This window comes from Mus caroli, chromosome 14, assembly GCF_900094665.2.
Source record: "Mus caroli chromosome 14, CAROLI_EIJ_v1.1, whole genome shotgun sequence".
Classification (NCBI taxonomy): domain Eukaryota; kingdom Metazoa; phylum Chordata; class Mammalia; order Rodentia; family Muridae; genus Mus; species Mus caroli.
Genome location: NC_034583.1, coordinates 19429232 through 19448989, shown reverse-complemented (window position 1 = coordinate 19448989; position 19758 = coordinate 19429232). Strand labels below are relative to the sequence as shown.

At 47.1% G+C, this 19758-nt stretch overlaps 1 protein-coding gene and 1 long non-coding RNA gene across 3 annotated transcripts in view; one reads left to right on the top strand and one right to left on the bottom strand.

The window, feature by feature from the left end:
* Positions 1-5048: 5048 nt before the first annotated feature.
* Positions 5049-15571, top strand: LOC115029249. The gene is made up of 3 exons (XR_003834822.1): positions 5049-5135; positions 5817-5985; positions 15335-15571. It is a non-coding gene; the product is annotated as an uncharacterized LOC115029249 (long non-coding RNA).
* Positions 8373-19758, bottom strand: part of Il17rd (interleukin 17 receptor D) — a 64364-nt gene continuing 52978 nt past the window's right edge. Inside the window, exons 6-13 of one of the 2 annotated variants that reach the window (XM_021182108.2) lie at positions 19679-19723; positions 19432-19583; positions 18045-18110; positions 17390-17444; positions 16761-16871; positions 15567-15751; positions 11639-12581; positions 8373-10787 (exon numbers count right to left, since the gene is read on the bottom strand). In XM_021182108.2, the coding sequence (XP_021037767.1) occupies positions 10678-10787; positions 11639-12581; positions 15567-15751; positions 16761-16871; positions 17390-17444; positions 18045-18110; positions 19432-19583; positions 19679-19723 (1667 nt within the window). In that variant the 3' untranslated portion in view covers positions 8373-10677. The remainder of the gene's footprint in view (positions 10788-11638; positions 12582-15566; positions 15752-16760; positions 16872-17389; positions 17445-18044; positions 18111-19431; positions 19584-19678; positions 19724-19758) is intronic. The other variant, XM_029469278.1, reaches the window with a different exon arrangement.

The following is a 19758-nucleotide window of genomic DNA, read 5'->3' as shown; positions in this document are numbered from 1 at the left end:
TTTTTTTTTTTTTTTTTTTTTTTTACTTTAGACTCTTGAGTGTAGGGATTACAGTCCTGTGCCATCAGGCCTGGCTCCCATGAGTTTAGTTTATAATACAGTGTCCCCTCATGTCCTGTTAGGCCCTGAGGATGGGCAGGGAGTTAGGGGGTAGGAAGATAGGACTTGGTTCTCATTGGAGTGGGACAGGGAACAAGCAGAAAATATGTTAAGACTATCTAGTCTTTAGAAACTGGCAGAGAAGCTGGGCATGGTGGTCCATGCCTTTAATCCCAGCACTTGGGAGGCAGAGGCAGGAGGATCTCTAAATTCCAGGCCAGTCTGGTCTACATAACAAATTCCAAGACAGACAGGGCTATATACAAAGACCTGCTACAATCCTACCCCCAGAGGTGTTAGTGTGTGCAGTTTTCATTTACCATACTTGCCAGTATTTTCCTTGACATGAATCCTTTTGTTGGTGTCTATACCCAGGATAAACCCCCTGGCCTGTGTGTTTACCAGGCAAATGCTGTTCTTCTGAGCTGCATCTTCAGTCCAAGCAGACCATTCCCCTGCACCTTGACTCTTAGCCTGCTCTGTGAATGTGCCCTTTAATACTGGATCCAGCTGTGGCTTTGTTCCTTATGTCTCAGTGTCATGATAATGTTTGGTGATGAGAACCTTTGCAGAATAAACCTTGACGACCCATATTTCTGGTTACTTTGCCCTAAAGCCCTAAAGTGAGACAGACCCACGAGCACAGGTGTTGGCTCACACCTGTATTCCAGCACTTGGAGGAACAGGAGTTCAAGACCTCCTGAGCTATATATTAAATACAAGAGACTGCACCTCATACACACACACACACACACACACACACGACCCTAAAAATGGAATTCCTAGGAAAAGATACTAAACCTTTTGCCTGTAGCTATAACCTGCACAGATAATACCCACCCTTGTTTGCAACATCTGAGAATCATGGTACAGCCTGATGATGTAATAACACAGTATGAATGATTCTCATCTGGGGAATGGCATTGCCTGCAAAAGGCATAAAGTCTTGGTTTTACTGTTCAAGTCAAAGCAATATCTGAAAGTAGCTATGGAAGACTTCTATGCAAGTAAATCCTTTCTGCTCACCTGGGTTAGGGGAAACACAAGGAACATAATGAATGAGCAGAGAGCAGTTTGCCAAAGCTGTACATAGGAAACACCTGGGTTTGACTCTCATCCTGAAGGCTGAACGACATGTAAATTCCAGAGCCTGTTGGGAGGGCGATGAGCTGGTCACAGCAATCGGAATCCAACACCTGGGTGACTTGGATAGAGCCCATGTGATACATCAACCCTATGTCTCTTGGAAACTTTGTCCAATATGCAGAACACTACCCCCAGAGAAAAGCCAGGACAGAATCAGCCATTCACAAGGAAATAGGAACATCCACATGGTTCTGAAGACAGGGAATCCTAGGAGCTGGCTGGAACCAGACTGCAATGTGTAAAGATAGTTTTCTTCCCAAGGAAACCTTGTTTTGTTTACAAGTCAGTACCTGTTCACATAAGAAAAACGTTTCTGGGCACCTGCTACATGCTGAGCAACCCCCTCTGAGTGTTTTATTCTTCTGGGCCCATGAATCAGGTACATCTTTACCCTCTGCTGATACTGAAACCAAGACGAGGGCACTTGCCCCAATAGGCCAGGGGTCACAAGCTGGTTAAAGCAGCAGAATATCAGTCCAGCCCACACAGAACATTCCAGAAGCGCAAGGATCCATCTTATGCTCACACAAGCTGAGTATACCTAAAGATACGTGTTGGGTCTAGATTGATGGGCAGTAATCACCGCAAGGGTGGGGTACAAGCAAAAGGTGTTTCAGACAGAGAAACAGCATATACAAGGCCCTAGGCATGGCTACATGAAACTAGAAAGTAAGTAGCCAGATGTGGTGGCTTTGATCCCAGCACTGCGGAGGCAGAGGCAGGGGTTCTCTGAGAGTCTGAGGTCAGCCTGGTCTACAAAGAGTTCAGGCCAGCCAGGGCTATTACACAAAGTAACTCCTGTCTCAAAACAACAACAAAAAAACCAAAAACCAAAAAAAACAAACAAACAAAAAAAAAAGGGAAGAAGAAAGAAATTAAGAAAGAGGAAGGAAGGAAGGAAGGAAGGAAGGAAGGAACGAACGAACGAACTGTGGAGTAGGAAGAGAGAGAATGGTCTATTCCCCTTACATAGCACAGGGCTATGTAAGAACTTTGGTATTCACTCCAACACCACTGGTTTCAAATAAGGAGTTTTATCTAATCAAGTGCCCATCTCCCCCAAGGGACACCTCTAGCTGTCCTTCTACACTGAGACATCCATGAGGCTCTGCTTTAGTTATAGGCCAGGCCATGGCTGAGGAAGGCTTTGGAAGAAAACCTCACTTTACCACACCTGCCCTGCCCCCTGGTGATCACACGTCCAGAGACACTATGTGTCATGTTAAATGTCCAGAATCACTTACATTCAAACCACAAAACAGCCTTGCTTGGCTTTACAGATAGGGAAACTAAAGCCTAAACAAGGCAAGCCACCTACCTAGAATCAAAAAGACGCCAGCAGATTGAGCTCTGAGCTCAGCCAGCCAAAGGCCAAAGCCTTAATCACAACACTCCCAATGCTAATAACAAAACCTCATCACTAACTTGCAACTTCACCCAGTGCAGAGGATATTTACGCGCCTTGACCCTCAGGAGTTAAAACCAAAGGCAGAACTTGCCTACACTTGCATTCAAGGCTAGGCATGCCCCTACCTTCCTGGACTCCAAGTTCCTCTTGGCCCAGCCTCAGTTTGGCAGGATGCCAATACCTAGCCACTTCCTGGCATGTGCCACAAAAGTGGCAAAGATGGCACAGGGCCATCTCATCCTGGAGTACTGCTAATTCTTCCTTCCAAGACCTGAACAGCTTAGGAACCAACCTACCTGGGGTGATAGGCAATGAAGAACCGAGACACACATATAGAAAAAGCTGGGAGGCTGGAAGGATGGCTCAGTGGTTAAGAGCACTGGCTGCTCTTCCAGAGGTCCTGAGTTCAATTCCCAGCAACTACATGGTGGCTCACAACCATCTGTAATGGGATCCAGTGCCATCTTCTGGTGTGTGTAAAGACAGCTACAATGCACTAATAAAATAAAATAATAAATCGAAAGAAAGAAAGAAAGAAAGAAAGAAAGAAAGAAAGAAAGAAAAGAAAAGAAAAGAAAAGAAAAGAAAAGAAAAGAAAAGAAAAGAAAAGAAAAGAAGAGCTGGGATCAGGTAGGCTGGGCACTCAGGAAACCATGCTTATTATATATCTGAATATGGGAGGCAGGTTTATTGAGTACAACTCAACAGGAGTTGGTATACTATGTAGAGCTGAATAAAAAGGTTTAGTCTCTGTAGGAGATTCATATTCTCTCTCTCTCTCTCCAGGGGTGCTGTGGCAGGCTGTAAACAACCCAGGAAGAAGCCACTTCCAAACCACATTTCTGTATAGCCAGCATCCCCATGCAAACCAGTGGAAGGCTTTACTGTTCCCATGGGTCTGAGGCCATTGCACCTTTGGCATACTCATTCCAACAATACATGTTACCTCAGGGCCCTGTCCACTGCTTACACACTCATTCACAGCTTTCTCTGATCTCCATACACTCCTGCTTTTGTTAATGCCTGGGGTGAGGGTAGCCATTTGTCCATCGGGACCTCACAGCAGAAGTCTAGAAACGATGACCAGGAGAGTAAGATTTACTCCTAATGCACACCTTCAGGAAAGAACAGTCACTCAGATTACTACTGAAGGTTCTTTCTACCCTTTAATAATGAGAATGCTCTGACTTATGAACTAGATGTGATGGTGTCTCAATCCCTTGGCCCAGGCACCAACACTGAGGATTCTCGGAGGCTCCTTCCTGTGTCTTGTGGAGGTAACAACAGACACAAACACCTTCCAGGAACCAGCTGCTGACTGCTTCTTCCTTCACTTCAGGAAGAAGCGTTCAGTCTTTCTCAACTTCATGTCTACATTTACCTGGCTGGCTAACCCTGAGCTGTGAGATGGGCTCTGCCAATTTTTGACATTACCAAGACCCCAAATTTTGACCATCTCCTTTTTAGGTAATGGCTGGAGGCTTATAGCCCGTGTCCTTGCTATCATCAGCCATTGCCCTCTTCTGGATACCTGTCACTTTCAGGTGCACTTTACCCACAACAGGAGCTCAGCTGAAGCCACCAACCCCTAAAGCAGGACTTTGGGTCCATTCTATAGAAAGTGGGCACTAGGGTCCCCTAATCACAGGGTCACAATACCGGCAGCAGAGCTGGTGGGACGTGATGAGTTCCAAGAGCAAGACACAGATGCAAGCCCTCCTTACCTACCCTCTCAGCCTGAGGCAGACTCCTCTGCCGACAGCCAGGAGCTAGGGAGGAAACAGGACAGATATTCGAAAATAAGGAGCCACTGCAGGCTTACAAGAAAACATTTTATTTGATGTAGAAAATTCTAAGGTACAAAAGCATCTTACAAATGTCAGCCATGACTTACTATCATCTATTTACAACGTTTGTACAGTCAAATATACCACAATATACCACCAATATCTCCAATGTAAAAATATGGCACAGTGCTATAGGTTGTCAGTGCTTACCATTCTGCCAAAAGCCCCAGAAAGGACAAACTTAGACATAAAACAGAACAAGGGCACCAGTCCTCCCCACGCCTGAGGCCCTCCTCCTTAACATGAAAGCTTCCACAGTAAAAAAACACTTTTGTTTTTAAACAGATCAGGAAAACCGAAGCTACTCTTAAAATGACCACTTGAGTTTGTACAGAAGTTTTTGCTTCTGTTCAAACTTGATATGCTTCTTTGAGAGAAAGATGGATTTAAAACACACACACACACACACACACACACACACACACGAACACATTGAATATAATCCAGTGGTAGCCACACAGGGCCAATACTCTTCCTTCTCTTCCGGCCAGAGTCCATGTGAAATAAATATTAGCTATCCAGTCAGGTGATCGCTTCTGTCTGGCTCTTGATTGCATCAAACATTATGCCTGCTTAACTAAGAGATCCAGCCCTAGAGGAAGAGGGAGAGACCCTAGAGGTATCTGGGGTCCCCGGTGAGTATCAAGGATGAACCAAGAGGCAGGAAAGAAGACTACTGGCCGAAATTCTCCAGAGGCCCTCCCTGAGGCATTCAAAGGTGTTTGGAAATTAGTCCCCAACAGCCAGTAGGAGGTGGCCCTTGGCAATCTCTGGCCTCAACTTGCCAGAGGTTCTGGTGAAGTGTGTGCCATTTAAACAACAATATGATTCACAAAATACAGGGCAAGTCTAGAGAGAGGTAAAAATAGAACCCCAGGTTGACGTGTGTGGGATAGCTGCCGCTCAGCAGGTAGGCAGGCGCTGGCCTTGAAGACGACACCAGACACAAGCCCCAGATGCTCACCTGCAGGAGAGAATAAAGCACAAGACAAGGACTGCCACCAAGGAAGCAACTGGCGGTGTTCTGATTGAGCGTACGCGCCGTGATATTTTTATGTGGTGAGAGCAGCCAGCCCACACAAATCTTCCTGTAATCCTAACTGGAGCATGGTTTGTCAGGCGACACCCATGTGAACAAGGCATGGGTGTCATTCGGATAACAAAACCGAGTGTGAGGCTGAGAAGCCCCCAGAGCACAAGAGCTGTGAAAGTCCTTAAGTGGGTGGAATTATTTACTACTGGGGGAGAAAAACACACCAGGGGATGACCTCACTGCTGGGAAGGTGACCAGCTGTTCTTTCTCCTCTATGCTGCAGACAAAAGAAAGCTGGTTTGAATTTCTGCAAGGAAGACATACAAAGGACCATCTGATCAGCAGGGAGATTACAGAATCCCCTCGGCTAAAGAGCCAGAATCTCAGCCACAGCCGTGTGTCTGGAACAACTCAAGCTCAGCCTGTCTTGAGTCGCTGAGGGAACACGCTGGGTGAGTTCAGCCTTTCTTTGCCCCCAAGTTCTAAAACCGGAACCGAATCAACTGCTTACAGCTGGCTCTCCTTTGGCCAACTTTCCCCCTTGGGTCTAGAAATGTGGTGATATGACAAGGGTGGCCAAACACTGTGGGGATACCTGGTGTCTCAACAATAGAAGAGCCTTTTGCCACCTCCTAGAGCATTCCTCCAGAAGACCCTGTCCCAGACTGCAGAGAAAGGAAGATGGCAAAACACAGTACGAGGGCACCCAAATAAATTCCCCTAATAACACCCTGGCCTAACCTCAGAATTGCACCACACATAAAAACATGATGGCAATTAGAACTAAACTATAAATAAGGCCCTAAAGACTGGGGCTTAAATGCAACTGCTGCCTGCTTTTTAATATGGGACGATAGAGATCTGACTTTGAAATTAACAGCAGCAGAATGATAGCGGTGGCAGTGGAGGCAGCGCACATCTTTAATCCCAGCACTCGGGAGGCAGAGGCAGGTGTATCTCAGAGTTCGAGGCCAACCTGGTCTACAGATCGAGTTCCAAGACAGCCAGGGCTACACAGAGAACCTTATCTTGAAAAATCACCACCAACAACAAAAAATAGCTGACCTGCCTTTCTCTTGAGAATTATGAAATATAAAAGACACTATCAAAATGTTTAGAATGTATTCAAAATCATATTAAGGCTATGGGTCATGGTGCACACCAGAGAGAGAAAGAAGTATCAGGAGTTCAAGGCTAGCCCAGGCTACATGAGACCCTGGTTTTCGGTTTTTTGGTTGGTTTGTTTTTCTGTGTAGACCAGGCTGGCCTCGAACTCAGAAATCCACCTGCCTCTGCCTCCCAAGTGCTGGGATTAAAGGCGTGGGCCACCACAGCCTGGCCAAGACACCCTGTTCTAAGAAGCAAAATCATCAGAAGAGCATCAAGTTTGTCTGAAAGATAGATAGGGCTAATACAGCTTTTCCCAGGGTCCCACATATGTGCAATTACTGTGGGTGGTTTTCATTTCACATCTTACAAAGCAGAACTCACAACCTGGCAGCCACTGGGCAAAATTAGATCTATCTACATGTTCTATTGGTCCTGGGTTCACTTAAGTAGTTTCCAAAGTTTTTTTTTTTTTAAGATTTATTTACTTATTATATGTAAGTACACTGTAGCTGTCTTCAGACACACCAGAAGAGGGAGTCAGATCTTGTTACGGATGGTTGTGAGCCACCATGTGGTTGCTGGGACTTGAACTAAGCACCTTTGGAAGAGCAGTCAGGTGCTCTTACCCGCTGAGCCATCTCACCAGCCCAGTTTCCAAAGTTTAATTGCTAACATTTAGCTTTTGTTGTTGTTGCATGTGATTTTGGTGCTGCACCCGTGCACACTTGAGATACCCTGGTATCTGTGAGCATCACAGGCCAGCATGAGGAAGCACACACACACCCTGGTATCTGTGAGCGTCACAGGCCAGCATAGGAAGCCAAAGGAAACAACTTTTGGGACAGGGTTGCTTCACACCTTCCACTGTGGGTACGTTGTCTGGGTTTGTTTCAGAAATGCTTTTACTTTCTAAGCTGTCTTGCCAGCGCTAGACATTAATAGCTTCAAAATGAGACATCCTCAGCTTTTCTTGAAAACCAAGAAGCCCAGGAAATACTGCTGAAGGCTGGACAAGGGTGCCTTGGTTTGCCCCAGTCGGCGCCACGCCCTAATGTCTCTCTTCATGGTGCTATGTTACTGTTTTCCTTATGCCGGAGTATACAGGTGCCCCAGAAAACACAAACTTTGCCAATTACCAGCAGCCATGCCCAGCAATGGAAGATTTTTAAAAAGACTAGAAATCTTCACGTTGGCATTGCCTACCTTTCCCCAGTAAGAGCGGAGTGTTCTCTCGTGTCGGGGTAGCTAGGGACTTCCTATTTCCCTTTCTTTCTGGAGTGAGGGCGTGTCATTTTGCCTCCAGGAATAACACAGCTTCCCTCTTCCTTCTGAAAAGCTCCGGCAACCCCACACTTTTGGGGCAACAGCTTCCTATTTAGTTACTTATATAAAAGTCAGAGGACCTACCACTAAAGGTTGTCAAGAAAATTAGGAACACGCGCCACAATGACGGGGTAGGTCTGCGCTTCAAGGGCAGGTGAGCTACATTTCTGACTCACCTCTGGGCCAGGTGCATGAGAAGCACCTGTGGGGCACACATAAACACAGGTCAACGACTTTCTTTCTTGGTTTCCTGGTACTCTGGCCCCCATGGCACCCGTCTCACCTGCACCCCCCCCCCCCCCCCCCCACTGTGGACCTGGTCTATTTCCCCCCCACAAACCATTCACNCCCCCGCAATGGACCTGGTCTATTTCCCCCCCACAAACCATTCACTCTCAGTCCCATCTCCCTACAGCATCAATAAGCTTGTGCCTTGTCAGAACCTTTCTCGATTCCCTGGGGCTAATTCTGAGTCAAAGGCCGCAGATCTGTTCAGAACTGGTTACCTTGCCTTAATCTGCAAGGCCACTCTCATTCCTGGCTCAACGATGAGGTGTATGGGAAAGGGGCTGACCAATACTAGGGCTCCACCCACTATCTGCTCCTTCAGGGATAAGCAACCATCACCTGGCACGTTAGAATCTGGCTCTCTCTTCTGATCAAAAGCACTAGTACGTCAAAATAAAATCACCCAATGGCTAAACACAAACAAAAACTTCACCTGACGCTGACTTTTTGGATTAGGAAGCTAGATGGCTCACAGGGCTGCCCTCCAGTTTCCTCATCTGACTTCATCGAGCTTTCTGCCTGGGCCTGGGATCCAGCTGAAGCTAAGCCCTCCGCCCAGGGCCCCATGCTGCTCCTGGGCACTCTCAGGGACCCCACATTCCACATGCAAGGCTCAGTATCTATCCGAAATGTGGTTTCTAATGGCTCTTTGGGGGGGTATAAAATATTTCTTGGCCTCAATTTAAAAAGAGAAAAACATTCTCTGATGATGTTCCCAGGGAACGGTCATACATTAGCAATTTAGGCCCACCAATCTCCCTCACAGAATGAATGCCAAGACTGAGCACAGCCAGGAGAGCCTCATGGAGGTGGGAGCTCTGTCTGCTCAGTTTGGATTCCACAGTGATAATATGGCGCAAACTCCTCTGCAGAGATGCCTGGTTTTACGGTGAGACCAGCTCACAGCTTGCCCAGAGCAGCTGCTCTGTTCTCTGCCAGAGCACACACTGGAGCACGCTCTCCTGAGAAGCTGCCAGCTGTCTGTGCAGAGCAGGGAGGAGGATGTTTCCATCCAAAATGCACACAAACCGCTTCTTCTCATCAGGAACTGAGGGCTCCCTTCCCTCCCCACTGAAAAGGTGCCTAGAAGGGAAATCCCCGGCTCATCTCACCTCCACACCTGACCTTGGGATCTTTCTCAGCAACCCCCTTAATGCTGGTCCAATCTGGTGGAGGAATAAGAAAAATCAATGGTCCTTAACAGAATGCTGAGAAGATAGGCTGCCAAAATCCAACAGCACCCATGATAACAGTGGAGAAGGATGCTCAAACCAAGTGAGCCAGAGCAAGGGATAAAGGTTTCTGAGGGGGAGACGGACACATCGTTATATACATCTAATTAAGGTACAGGATATGAAGAGATGTTTTACCTTTGGAAACAGAATTTCTGTACAAGATTCATTCATAAAAATAGAACATTTACTTTTGTAACAGTCCCCTCCTTGCTGCCTTCTGAAAAGGAGGTTTGTCACTTGTCAAAACCAGCAGATTAACTGGCCACCGTCTCCCGTACACTGACGTATAGTAGTGGATTCTGACCTCTAAAATTCAAGACACAGCACCAGCCAAAATACAAACCACGATTCTAATAATGTTGCTGCCCAGCTGAGTAATGGATAGCAGTCCTCCACGTCCAGCTGTCACCACCCGAGCTACAGAGCAGTAAATGTAGCCCAGGGAGAAACTAAACAGATGGCTAAGGCTCCCACAAGATGGCTACCTCAATGCAAGGAAAACGCCCAGGTCCTGACAACGTCTGCACATTAATCAGTCAGTTTCACATAGGACAAACAAGATGGTCCAGCCCCACAGGATTCCGTCCTGGTCGGCCATGTTTCCCGGTAATAGAGAGAGAGCTGTTTTACAAAACGTGACTGGATGGATGTTCAGTCATTGTCTGGACCTTTGACTCAAAGTTTACTTAACACTCAGGGCAGTGTAAGTTCCACATCAAAATGGACAGAAACATCACTTGCAGCGCAGCCTGGGTTCCAGCAGTACTTGACATGGGTAGCTGTAAGGATGCCGAGAGGGCTTTTCCACAAAGCATTTTGAGTTTAAGTAGCCAGAGTTCAAGTGAAGTCAGAGCAGGCTGCGTGGGAGCTTTCCTATTTCTCGTTACCTGTTTCCATTCTACCCCTCTCAGAGCAGGCTCAGATCCAAGGATCAGCCTGAGATGGACAGCTGCAGTCAGATCTAATGGACATGCCTTTCAGGGTTCCATATGCTTTTGGGAAATTGGAGACTTTGCTAAGTATCCCTTAGAAGGCTGGAGCAGAACAGATCGAGTGCTAGCCAGAATTTCATTCCAGATATCCCCGTGTGTGCCTTCAGCTCCAAGTAGGCTGCACAACCACAGAGGTGAACTGGGGAGCCAGCGAGATCAGCAGCTAAAGTGGCGATGCTTAGATTCTTCGGAGTCCTTACAAAGGAGCAAGCGCTTGCAGTTCGTCAGTGTGGCTGTGGCAACCATGTTCTCTGGACACCCCAGAGACGAGGAGCTTGGAAGGGAGGGTAGGGGGGTCCTCCTCACCTAAGGAGAGAAGAAAGGACAGAGCCACCATCAGTACACTTTACTGACCCAGACCCCCAGTGCCACCACATGGCTGGGATTCGCTCTTGTGTGTTGCACAAATGAGGCAGGCACCAGAACCAGCTCAGAGCAACACTCTCAACCTCTTACCAGAGGAAGAGAGATCCCTCCGTTAGAGCCAAAGTTTTACATGTGTGACCCCAAGAAATTTTAGGTGTGGTGGATTCCTGAGGCTCTCTGGGGAAGAGCCCTCCTTCCCGGAGCACTGTGTGAAGCTAGCATTGAGAAGAATACAGTGTTCATGAACATAAGGTTCAATAGACATCTGGGCTTTAAAGGCAGTGGAAGGATAAAGGCAGCAAACACTTCAGCTCCCAGCAAGGGCACAATCCCACAGACCCTTGCCCAACACATGCATTTAGTATTCCAATCTTTTCAGAGTTAGGAGACTGCCAACCCTATTGACAACTGGAGCTTAACCCTCGGGACCCCATGGTGGAAGGGGCTCTACTCCCAAAAGGTATCCTTCTATCTGCATGTGCCTAAATATGCCACACCCAGCTCCTATTCCCATATGTGTACACACACAGAAAATAAACATTAATTTTTTAAAAGGCGATTCCACACCCAACAGCATATATAACACTGGTGGAAGGGTTTGAGTGGCTCGCCATAAAGACCATAACAACCATTTCTGCAGTCCACTCTTCCTGTTACTGGAATTCATATTACATCTGTCTATTTGTCTCAAAAAACAAGCAAACAAACCCACAACCACAAAAACACAATAGATGGTAGAGAGATGAGCAGACAGACAGATTAAATAAGGGCCCGGTCCTAAGGCATCTTACCTAGGCCAGAGGAGGAAGACACACTCTCGGTCAGAGAAGATGTTTCTATCTGATCCGGGGAGAGTCCCTCCATCAGAGGCAGAGAGAGCTCTGATGAGGGTACAGAAGAATCATATATGCCCGAGTCCCGTGGCATCTCTGAGGGACTGCCAGCTTTCACTGCGTGTAACAGGGGCTGCAAGGCAGGGGCACTATCACAGGTGGGCTGGGCCTCAGTGTCTTGGTCCAGGCCTACATGCTGACTCTCCAGGTATGAATAAGAGTCGGCTGGCCCAGCGGCCCCAAGTACACAAGCCTCAACTTTCCGACAGAAGTCACTCTCTGGCCCTGGTTTGCTTATGACATCATTTAAAACCAAGCCTGAGTCAAATTTCTCCAGGACTGGCTCCTGGTAGCGCACAGGGGGATGTTGGAAGGGTATAAACTGCTTCTCAAACCAGTCAGGCTCCTCGTCAATAAACTGGTGCATGTTGCAAATGGCAACATACAGGGAGCGGCCAGATTTGCTCCGGAAGTAGTTCCTTCTGCTGCTGTGGCCTGGGTGCTGACCTAGCTCCTCCTGCTCTCCCGAGTGCAGATGAGCACAGAGCTCAGGAAGGTGGTCCATGAGCTTGTACTTGGTGCTCAGGTCCAGGCTGCAGGGTACATCCCCTTCACAGGAATAATCGAAGTAGACGGCGATGAACTTGCGCAGTGCGGCGGATGAGCTCTGTTTGGCCTGACGGAGCTTCTCAGCAATGGCTGCCACGGCCACCAGGAAGAACTCGCCTTGCGCCTCGCCACGGCTGCCTCCTTTGTGTCTGAAGTTCTTCTTATCGACAAAGTACTTCATGCCTTTGGAGCACACGACAATGATGAACTGGGACTCGTGGATCTTCCGAATGACCCATTCTCTCTGCCCCTCTCTGCAGAGGCTGAAATCTTCCCCTAAGTCCAGAGCCACCTGGAAAGAGCACAGGTCACTTCAGTATTCATTTACGCCAGCACTCTATGGTCAACAACTGCATCCACACCCCAGACTTCCTGAAATTGCTTGCCACCCATGGCATCATTTTGATAACACAGGGGGCCATTAGCACTGTGGCCCTACAAGTGAGGAGAAGGAAGCCAGGATTTTCAGCAGCTTGTCTAAGAGACCTTGAGGATGTCTGATGGTATGATGGGAAGGAACTGTGATTGGTCCATGTGATGAGTGAGACTGCCGGATACAAGGAGCAGAAAGATCCTGGATACAAGTCTAAATGGCTGAGGAGAGAAAGCGGATCGTGACCCCATACTGCACTGGGATATGGAGCTTAGGCCTGGTGCCAGAGCCATCTACAGTGACAGGTGACTCATATGCAGAACGTGACTGAGAAAGAGGACCTCTTTGGCTGTGTTCAGAGACCCAGGGTTAGCCGGCTGTTCTGCTGCTATAGTATAGCTTTCCTGGTTAACCCTGTCTGGGCTGCACCTCTCTCTTGGTTCCATGAGACCTACAGTGTCATAACTCCACAAGGCCTGTGAACCAAGGGGTTTGGGGATAAGAGGGTTGGGAAGAATAGTGGGATCCCTGATAAAGCAAAGAAATCCAAGTATGCCTGATGCCCTCAAAGGATTTTACCCTTCCAAACGGCTTTCATCTGATACTGTAAGTAGTGACTGTACTGGTACCGCTTCTCCTGCAGGATACTGTAAGTAGCATCCCTTGGCAGCCATATTGGTACCATTTCTCCTGTAGTTAAAGAAATGACCCCTAAGAGCTAAACACAGATTATACAGCGGAGAGCTACTCTGGAAGGATTAAATTCTTCTTTCTAAAATAGTACCCAAGAGAAGAAAGCTCCAATGCCTGCCTATCTGCTGAAAAGAATACTGACTCATCTCATACTTTAATGCATCCTAACATTATTGTTGGGGATTGGTTCTAATGCTTTGATTTAATGAGAAATCTATGTGTCCAAATGCGAAAGGTCCTTGTCTCCAATTGGTTTTTTATAGATCAATAAAGATGCCAGCGGCCAATGGCTGGGTAAAGGGAAATGGGGTGGGACCCTCAGATTTGTGTGGGCTAGGATGAGGGAGAGAGGAAGAAAGAGGAGACTCGCCAGGATTCAGAGGAAGATGGATCAGACTTAGAGCTGCAGAAGGAAAATCATCCGAAATGTAGGTGAGAAGGAACGCGGACCGCAGAAGGGCTGCCCAGAAGCACCCTGGGCAGCAAAGACTAGGGGGACACCCAGGAGGAGCAGGGCAGCAAAAATACATCACCGATCTAAAGGACATTGACTCAGGAGTACTGGAGGGAAATCTATGATAACCAGGCAGAGGACTAGAACTGCCTAGCCTTTAAGCTAGCAAAGTTAACTCGTGTGTGTGTGTGTGTGTGTGTGTGTGTGTCTTTCATTCTCGGATCAAAGAGTTCCTGGAAGCATGGGACCCGCCGGGGGGGGGGGGGGGGGGTAGGGCGGCGCGCGGCGGGCATAGAGCAGCCTAGGTAAAAACTCCACACTATCCATTCATTATGCACATTCAAGCTAACTGGTAGCTTAAAATATGTGGCCCCCTAGAATTCTATAGCACACAAAAAATAGTGTGTCTACTAATCTTTTGACCTATGTAGTTTGTTAAATCATATGTGGAATGTTTTACAAATCTGTAAAAACAAAACAAAACAAACAAACAAACAAAAACCCTCTGTACTAGCTGATTTCATCTTAATAAATAAAACATAAGTCTTTTTAAGAATATTCCAATCTTTGACTGAGCAATTCCATTGTGAGGAGTTTATCCTTGAGAAATCATCAGAAATGATAAACAGAGACGCTTTACAAGCTGGGCTAACGCGGCTACAGCAAGTCACTATTATAGATGATGTAGCTATTTAAAACAAAAACTATTTGCAGTCTGAAAGAACAGGGCAGGGATCTACCACCTCTGCCTGTGCTGTCCAGACAGCTGCAGTCTGCAGGGGTTTGCAGCAGCCATTCAGCTGCTGAACTCAACGCTTTCCCAGCAGGAGGCAATCCCACCAGCCTTTAAATACAGCTTATTAACACCAGAGGGCAGTCTCACCAAAGGAATGGGCCAAATGGACTAAAAAACATCACATGATAACTTGCAATTGTGACAAACAGGGCATGCCTTCACAATAGCTTAAGACCCCACTGTAAAGACTAAGTGCCATTGTTTATGGAAAAGCTACGTAATAGCTAACTCAAGAAGATCTAAGAAAGCTGGGCACAGGGGCGCACGCCTTTAATCCCAGCACCTAGGAGGCAGAGGCAGTGGATTTCTATGAGGCCAGCCTGATCTACAAATTGAATTCTAGGATATCCAGAGCTACAGAGTAAGGAAAAAAAGGAGGAGGAGGAAGAAGAAGAATAGGAAGAGAGGAAGGAGGAGGAAAAGGGGGAGCTGAGAAAGCAGCGTGGACAACATTCTGTAAATACGGGAGCTCTCTCCTACTTCCTGGTTCTCTCTAGCTAAGGCCTTCTCACTGGTTTCTATGACTTCCTACCAATCAACCTCAGACCTCTGTTACACATTCCTCCCAGTGCCCAAGATCTCTTCCAGGGGCAGTCCTATCCTCGATTCCCAATCCCCGCAAACCTCCTTCAGGGAACTGCCTAGACTCCTAAAAGCTGTCTTCATTGTGTCCTCTCCCTGATGTCCCACAGAGACAGTCTCACACTCTGGTCATGTGTTCCATGGCAGGGCACTCACAGAACATCCTACCGCGTGGGAGGCGCTCAAAGGTCTCAAGCATAAATGTGTCATGCGAAGCCTTTGCTGCTGGTAACAAACAAGACAAATTCAAGACAGACTCTGGTTTGGAAAGTAAGATATTAGGTAAGTAGGTTCCCAGAACAGCAATGGAGAGATGACACGGAAGAAAAAGGCGGCGCACACATCCTGCCCAGGGTAAGAGAACAAACAGATTCCGTACCTCACAGCCACAGAAATCTTGCAGGAAATAGGCGAAACACTGGACCACGTTCATGTGATTCTGGCCATCTTTATTGGAGTAGCAGAGGAAGACCTTGGGCTGAGGCCGGAGCCTGTCTCTGGGGAGAGCCGCAGCGTATGTGGATGACTCTGGGCTTTCTTCATCTAAATGTGAATATATATTTTCTAAATTGGGAAAGAACATAAGGTTGACACCTATAAACAAAGCTTCGTCTTTTCCGTATGACCCAGGGCTCAGTGTCTCTCGGCTGAAATCCTAGCACTTGGGACGGGGGACGTAGAAAGGTCAGACGGTCACGGTCATCAGCAACTACTTGGCAAGATGGAGGCCAGCCTGAGCTATGTGAGATCCAAGTCTCAAAAGTAAATTTACCAAAAGGAGCAGCTGACATCTCCACCTGGGAGTCTCGGGTCTGTGACTCCAGCCTCAAGCTGCATAAACGGTTTCTGTAGTACTGTACCAGAAAGTGAAAACACTGTATTAACCTGAAACTGCCCCTAGACATGCCAAGAAGCAAACGCAGCATACACCCCTATGGCCAGTGAAGTGAAGGGCCCAGAGATGGCTCTGGCAGCCAGATAAGCTGAGGGAGGGAGAACAACTTTTTAAAGTATAATTTACAAAGGTAAAGTAACCCAAACCAACAACAAAAATGGCTTTTCACCTATTTATCTATCTATCTATTTATTATTTCTGGACAAAGGGTCTCACTGTATTACTCAGACTAGCCTCCAGTTCCTGAATTGGATCCTCCTGCCTCAGCCTCCTACCAACTGGGATAGCAAGCTTGTGCCACCACACTCAGCTTAAAGCACACAAATCTTAAGTTACATCTTTATTACGTTTATCTGCGGAGTCATCTGGGTAACCCCATCCAGATCTACAGTTTTCTAGGTGACAGACCTAACTTCTCAATGATGGCCACTCGCCAAACGAATGTTCTGAGTTTGAAAACTGGATTATACCTGGACATTGCCAGGTCCTAGAGATTAACAGTCAAACATTTAAATTCTGGGAACTTCAGTGGGCAAGGAACTAGCAAGGAGGTGTGAGGGGGTCCCAGGCCCCTCCTGAGGAAAGAAGGACTCCCCAGGCCCCGTCTTTGTCGGTACCCACCCTTGGCATGCTGCAAACTAGAGGATGGAGAAAAGCAGGCACAGCATAGACAGATACCTTGTTGCTTCTTTCTGCACATCACAGTGAACAGGGTTGCGAACGCAGATATGACAACCAGAGGCACAGTGATGGCCACAGCTCTGATGGGTCCAGCCCAGGGAGACTGCACTGGGAGATTTCAAAGAGAAAGTTTTTAAACTCAAGCAGTAGAATAGGTTTGGAAGGGAGGGGGGGGCCCCCCCCCCCCCCGCCTCATTTTTTAAAACAAAAGCTGACTAACAGGTCCCGGGGTCCCCTACTACCTTACTCTATCTCTGCTGCCTAGACTATAAAAGGATTCAACAATTCCTTTATAATGTGTTGTCAAATATAATCTAATAGCTCTGAATATGCTAATCGCTCTGAATATGCTAACCACTCCAAATATGCTAAGGACTCTGTGAAGGAAAGCCCCCTCTCCCCTGCTTGTCTTGTAAGGATAATTGCCTAGTATCCATGGCAGATGCCATGCCAGCGTTGACCTTCCAGGCATCAACAACATGAAAGGAAACTTCCTTGATGAACAATTGTTTAAGAGAGAAGAGGTGAGCGACTGGTGTTTTGTAAACCACGAATTAAGGAGCACAGAAAATTCTACAAGCCTGCTCTCAAGAATGCGCCATCAAATCCAAGCCCAAGAGCTTTACCTGACTTCACCACATACTGAGCAGCTTTCCTGGTGGTGTTGCTGTCATCCACCAGCTAGAAAACAGAGAGAGCTGTGTTACTGTTTGGTATGTGCTAGCACATCTATACATTGTATCCGTCTATACATTTTATCTAAGAGAGAAGTAAAACAATACATTGTATCTACGAGGGAAGTACAACACTGGTGATTTCATTTATCTTTCCCTCCCCAGGCAGCCGGTGTGGGATCCAGTAAGGGAGATAATGGTGATAGCTTCACAACCATCTATAATGAGATCTGATACACTCTTCTGGTGTGTCTGAAGACAGCTATGCAGATTCACATACATAAAATAAATTCTTTTAAAAAACAATGGGGCTGAGGAGATGGCTTCGTGGATTAAAGTACTTGTTGTGGAAGCTTGAAGACCTGAGTTCAAATCCCCAGGGTCTGAATAAAAGCAAAGACCATAGTGTACACATCTGTAATCCCAGGAGGTAGAGGCAAGACATATTAGCCTTTCAAACTCATCCTTAGTTCTATAGGGGTTTGGGTTTGAGACTAGCCTGGGCTACACTGGACTCAGTCTTGAAACCAATAAACAAAACACTCAGAACTCCATGTGAGCTGCTTTCTATGGAAGTAACAAGAGGGCAGTCTATAGTTGCGCATACCTCAATGATATAGTCCCCTGGAGAAACGTTTTGGAGGAGGCAGCTGGTTGTCTCTGTATTCTGGTCCTACAAAAAGCAAAGAGCAACTCAAATGCCACGTAGCAGAAGAGGTGTCGGCCTCTTCATCCCGAAGCCGAAGGAGACCTGCTGCTGGTTTAAGCTCACTTCTAGATGTGATGGGATCAGAGGACAGCAGTGTTCACCTGTCACACATTCCTTGGCCTTCACTGAATAAAAAGGCCCAGGACTCTTGCCATAGCTTGTGCTTAGTTGGGAGTGCCTCATCTTTGTCACTTGAAAATAAATTAACTAGAATACCCTTTGCTTAATAGAACAGTGAGAGGAGGGGTTGCAGAGGGCTCAGTGATTAAGAGTTGGAAAACAAACTTTTTGTCTATCTATCCATCCATCCATCCATCCATCCATCCACCCACCCACCTACCTACCTAAGAAAGAGCAGGGCCTGTCATGGTGGCACACACCTTTAATCCTACCACTCAGGAAGCAGAGGTAAGCCTGAGTTCAAGGACAGCCTGACTTCATCGTGGATCCTGTACTGCCTTGTGAGTCTCAAGCCAATCAAGGCTACCTAGTAGTGAGACACCCATCTTACAAGAAATACATGTGGAACTTCCATGTAGAACTTTGGCAGACCATAGTTACACAATAAAAATGAATGCAAATCTGTTTAAAGCAAGAAGAGAAGAGCTGGGGCTCGTCTGCACTCATCTGTCATATCTAACTTGAGAAGATGCTCCCAGAAGTGCAGTGGGAAAGCTGCGGGGCCACAGGAAAGCAAGGCTACGACTGGACAGGGAGAGAGTGCACAGCGCCAACCATCTACAAAGCCTTTCCCATTGCTCTGGCCATACTCTGTTCATGATGCTCATTTTCAGGTTTCTATTTAACCCTGGTCTTTTGTTTATTAAAAAATGCATGCATGCATTACATACATACATACATACATACAAAATAAAAAATCCAGGGCCATTGATTTGCTAGTGACTTGGCTAGAGGTTTTTTTCCCCCTTCCTAGTTATGTGACCTCCCCGAGCCCTCGGTTCTCCACCTCTAAAGGAGGAAAGGAAGCAAGCTCTTTGATGAGCAGTCAGGATCTGAAGAGCAGAAAGTTCAGGGATTTCCTGACACGCAGCACCTGCAGATGCTTAAAATACGAGACAGATTGCTTTTGATCCTCTAGCGCTGTGCCACCCCCCCAGAGCGGCTAAGGTGGAGATGATGGGGACAAGGAACAGTGGTGAGTGAGTCAGCCGGAGACAGACCCAGTGGCATTCTTAAACAACCGCAGACCGCTGTAGTCCTCCACTCACTCCCACCATCCAGTAGCACTTTGACACACATGTGTTCTTTACACACAGTCACTCACCTGCCTGCAAGTCCTCCGCCTGAAGGGTCCTTCGTGCTTGAGCTTATAGAGAACATGGAAGCCACGGAAGCCGAAGTTCTGCGGGGCATGGTCGAAGGACACGTGCATGTCAGAACCATGCTGGCTGATATTCAGGTTTCGAGGCTTCCAGACTGTGAGGAGAAGGGCCCAGAGTAAGCACCCAAAGGCTGCCCCAACACCATTATGGGTTTAACACTTTTGAGAATTGACAGACAGCTATACTTACAAGGCTTACAGGCCAAGTTGTCAGGTTGTAACAACAGGTCACAGGCTATAATGTTTTACCAAAAAAAAAAAAAAAAAAAA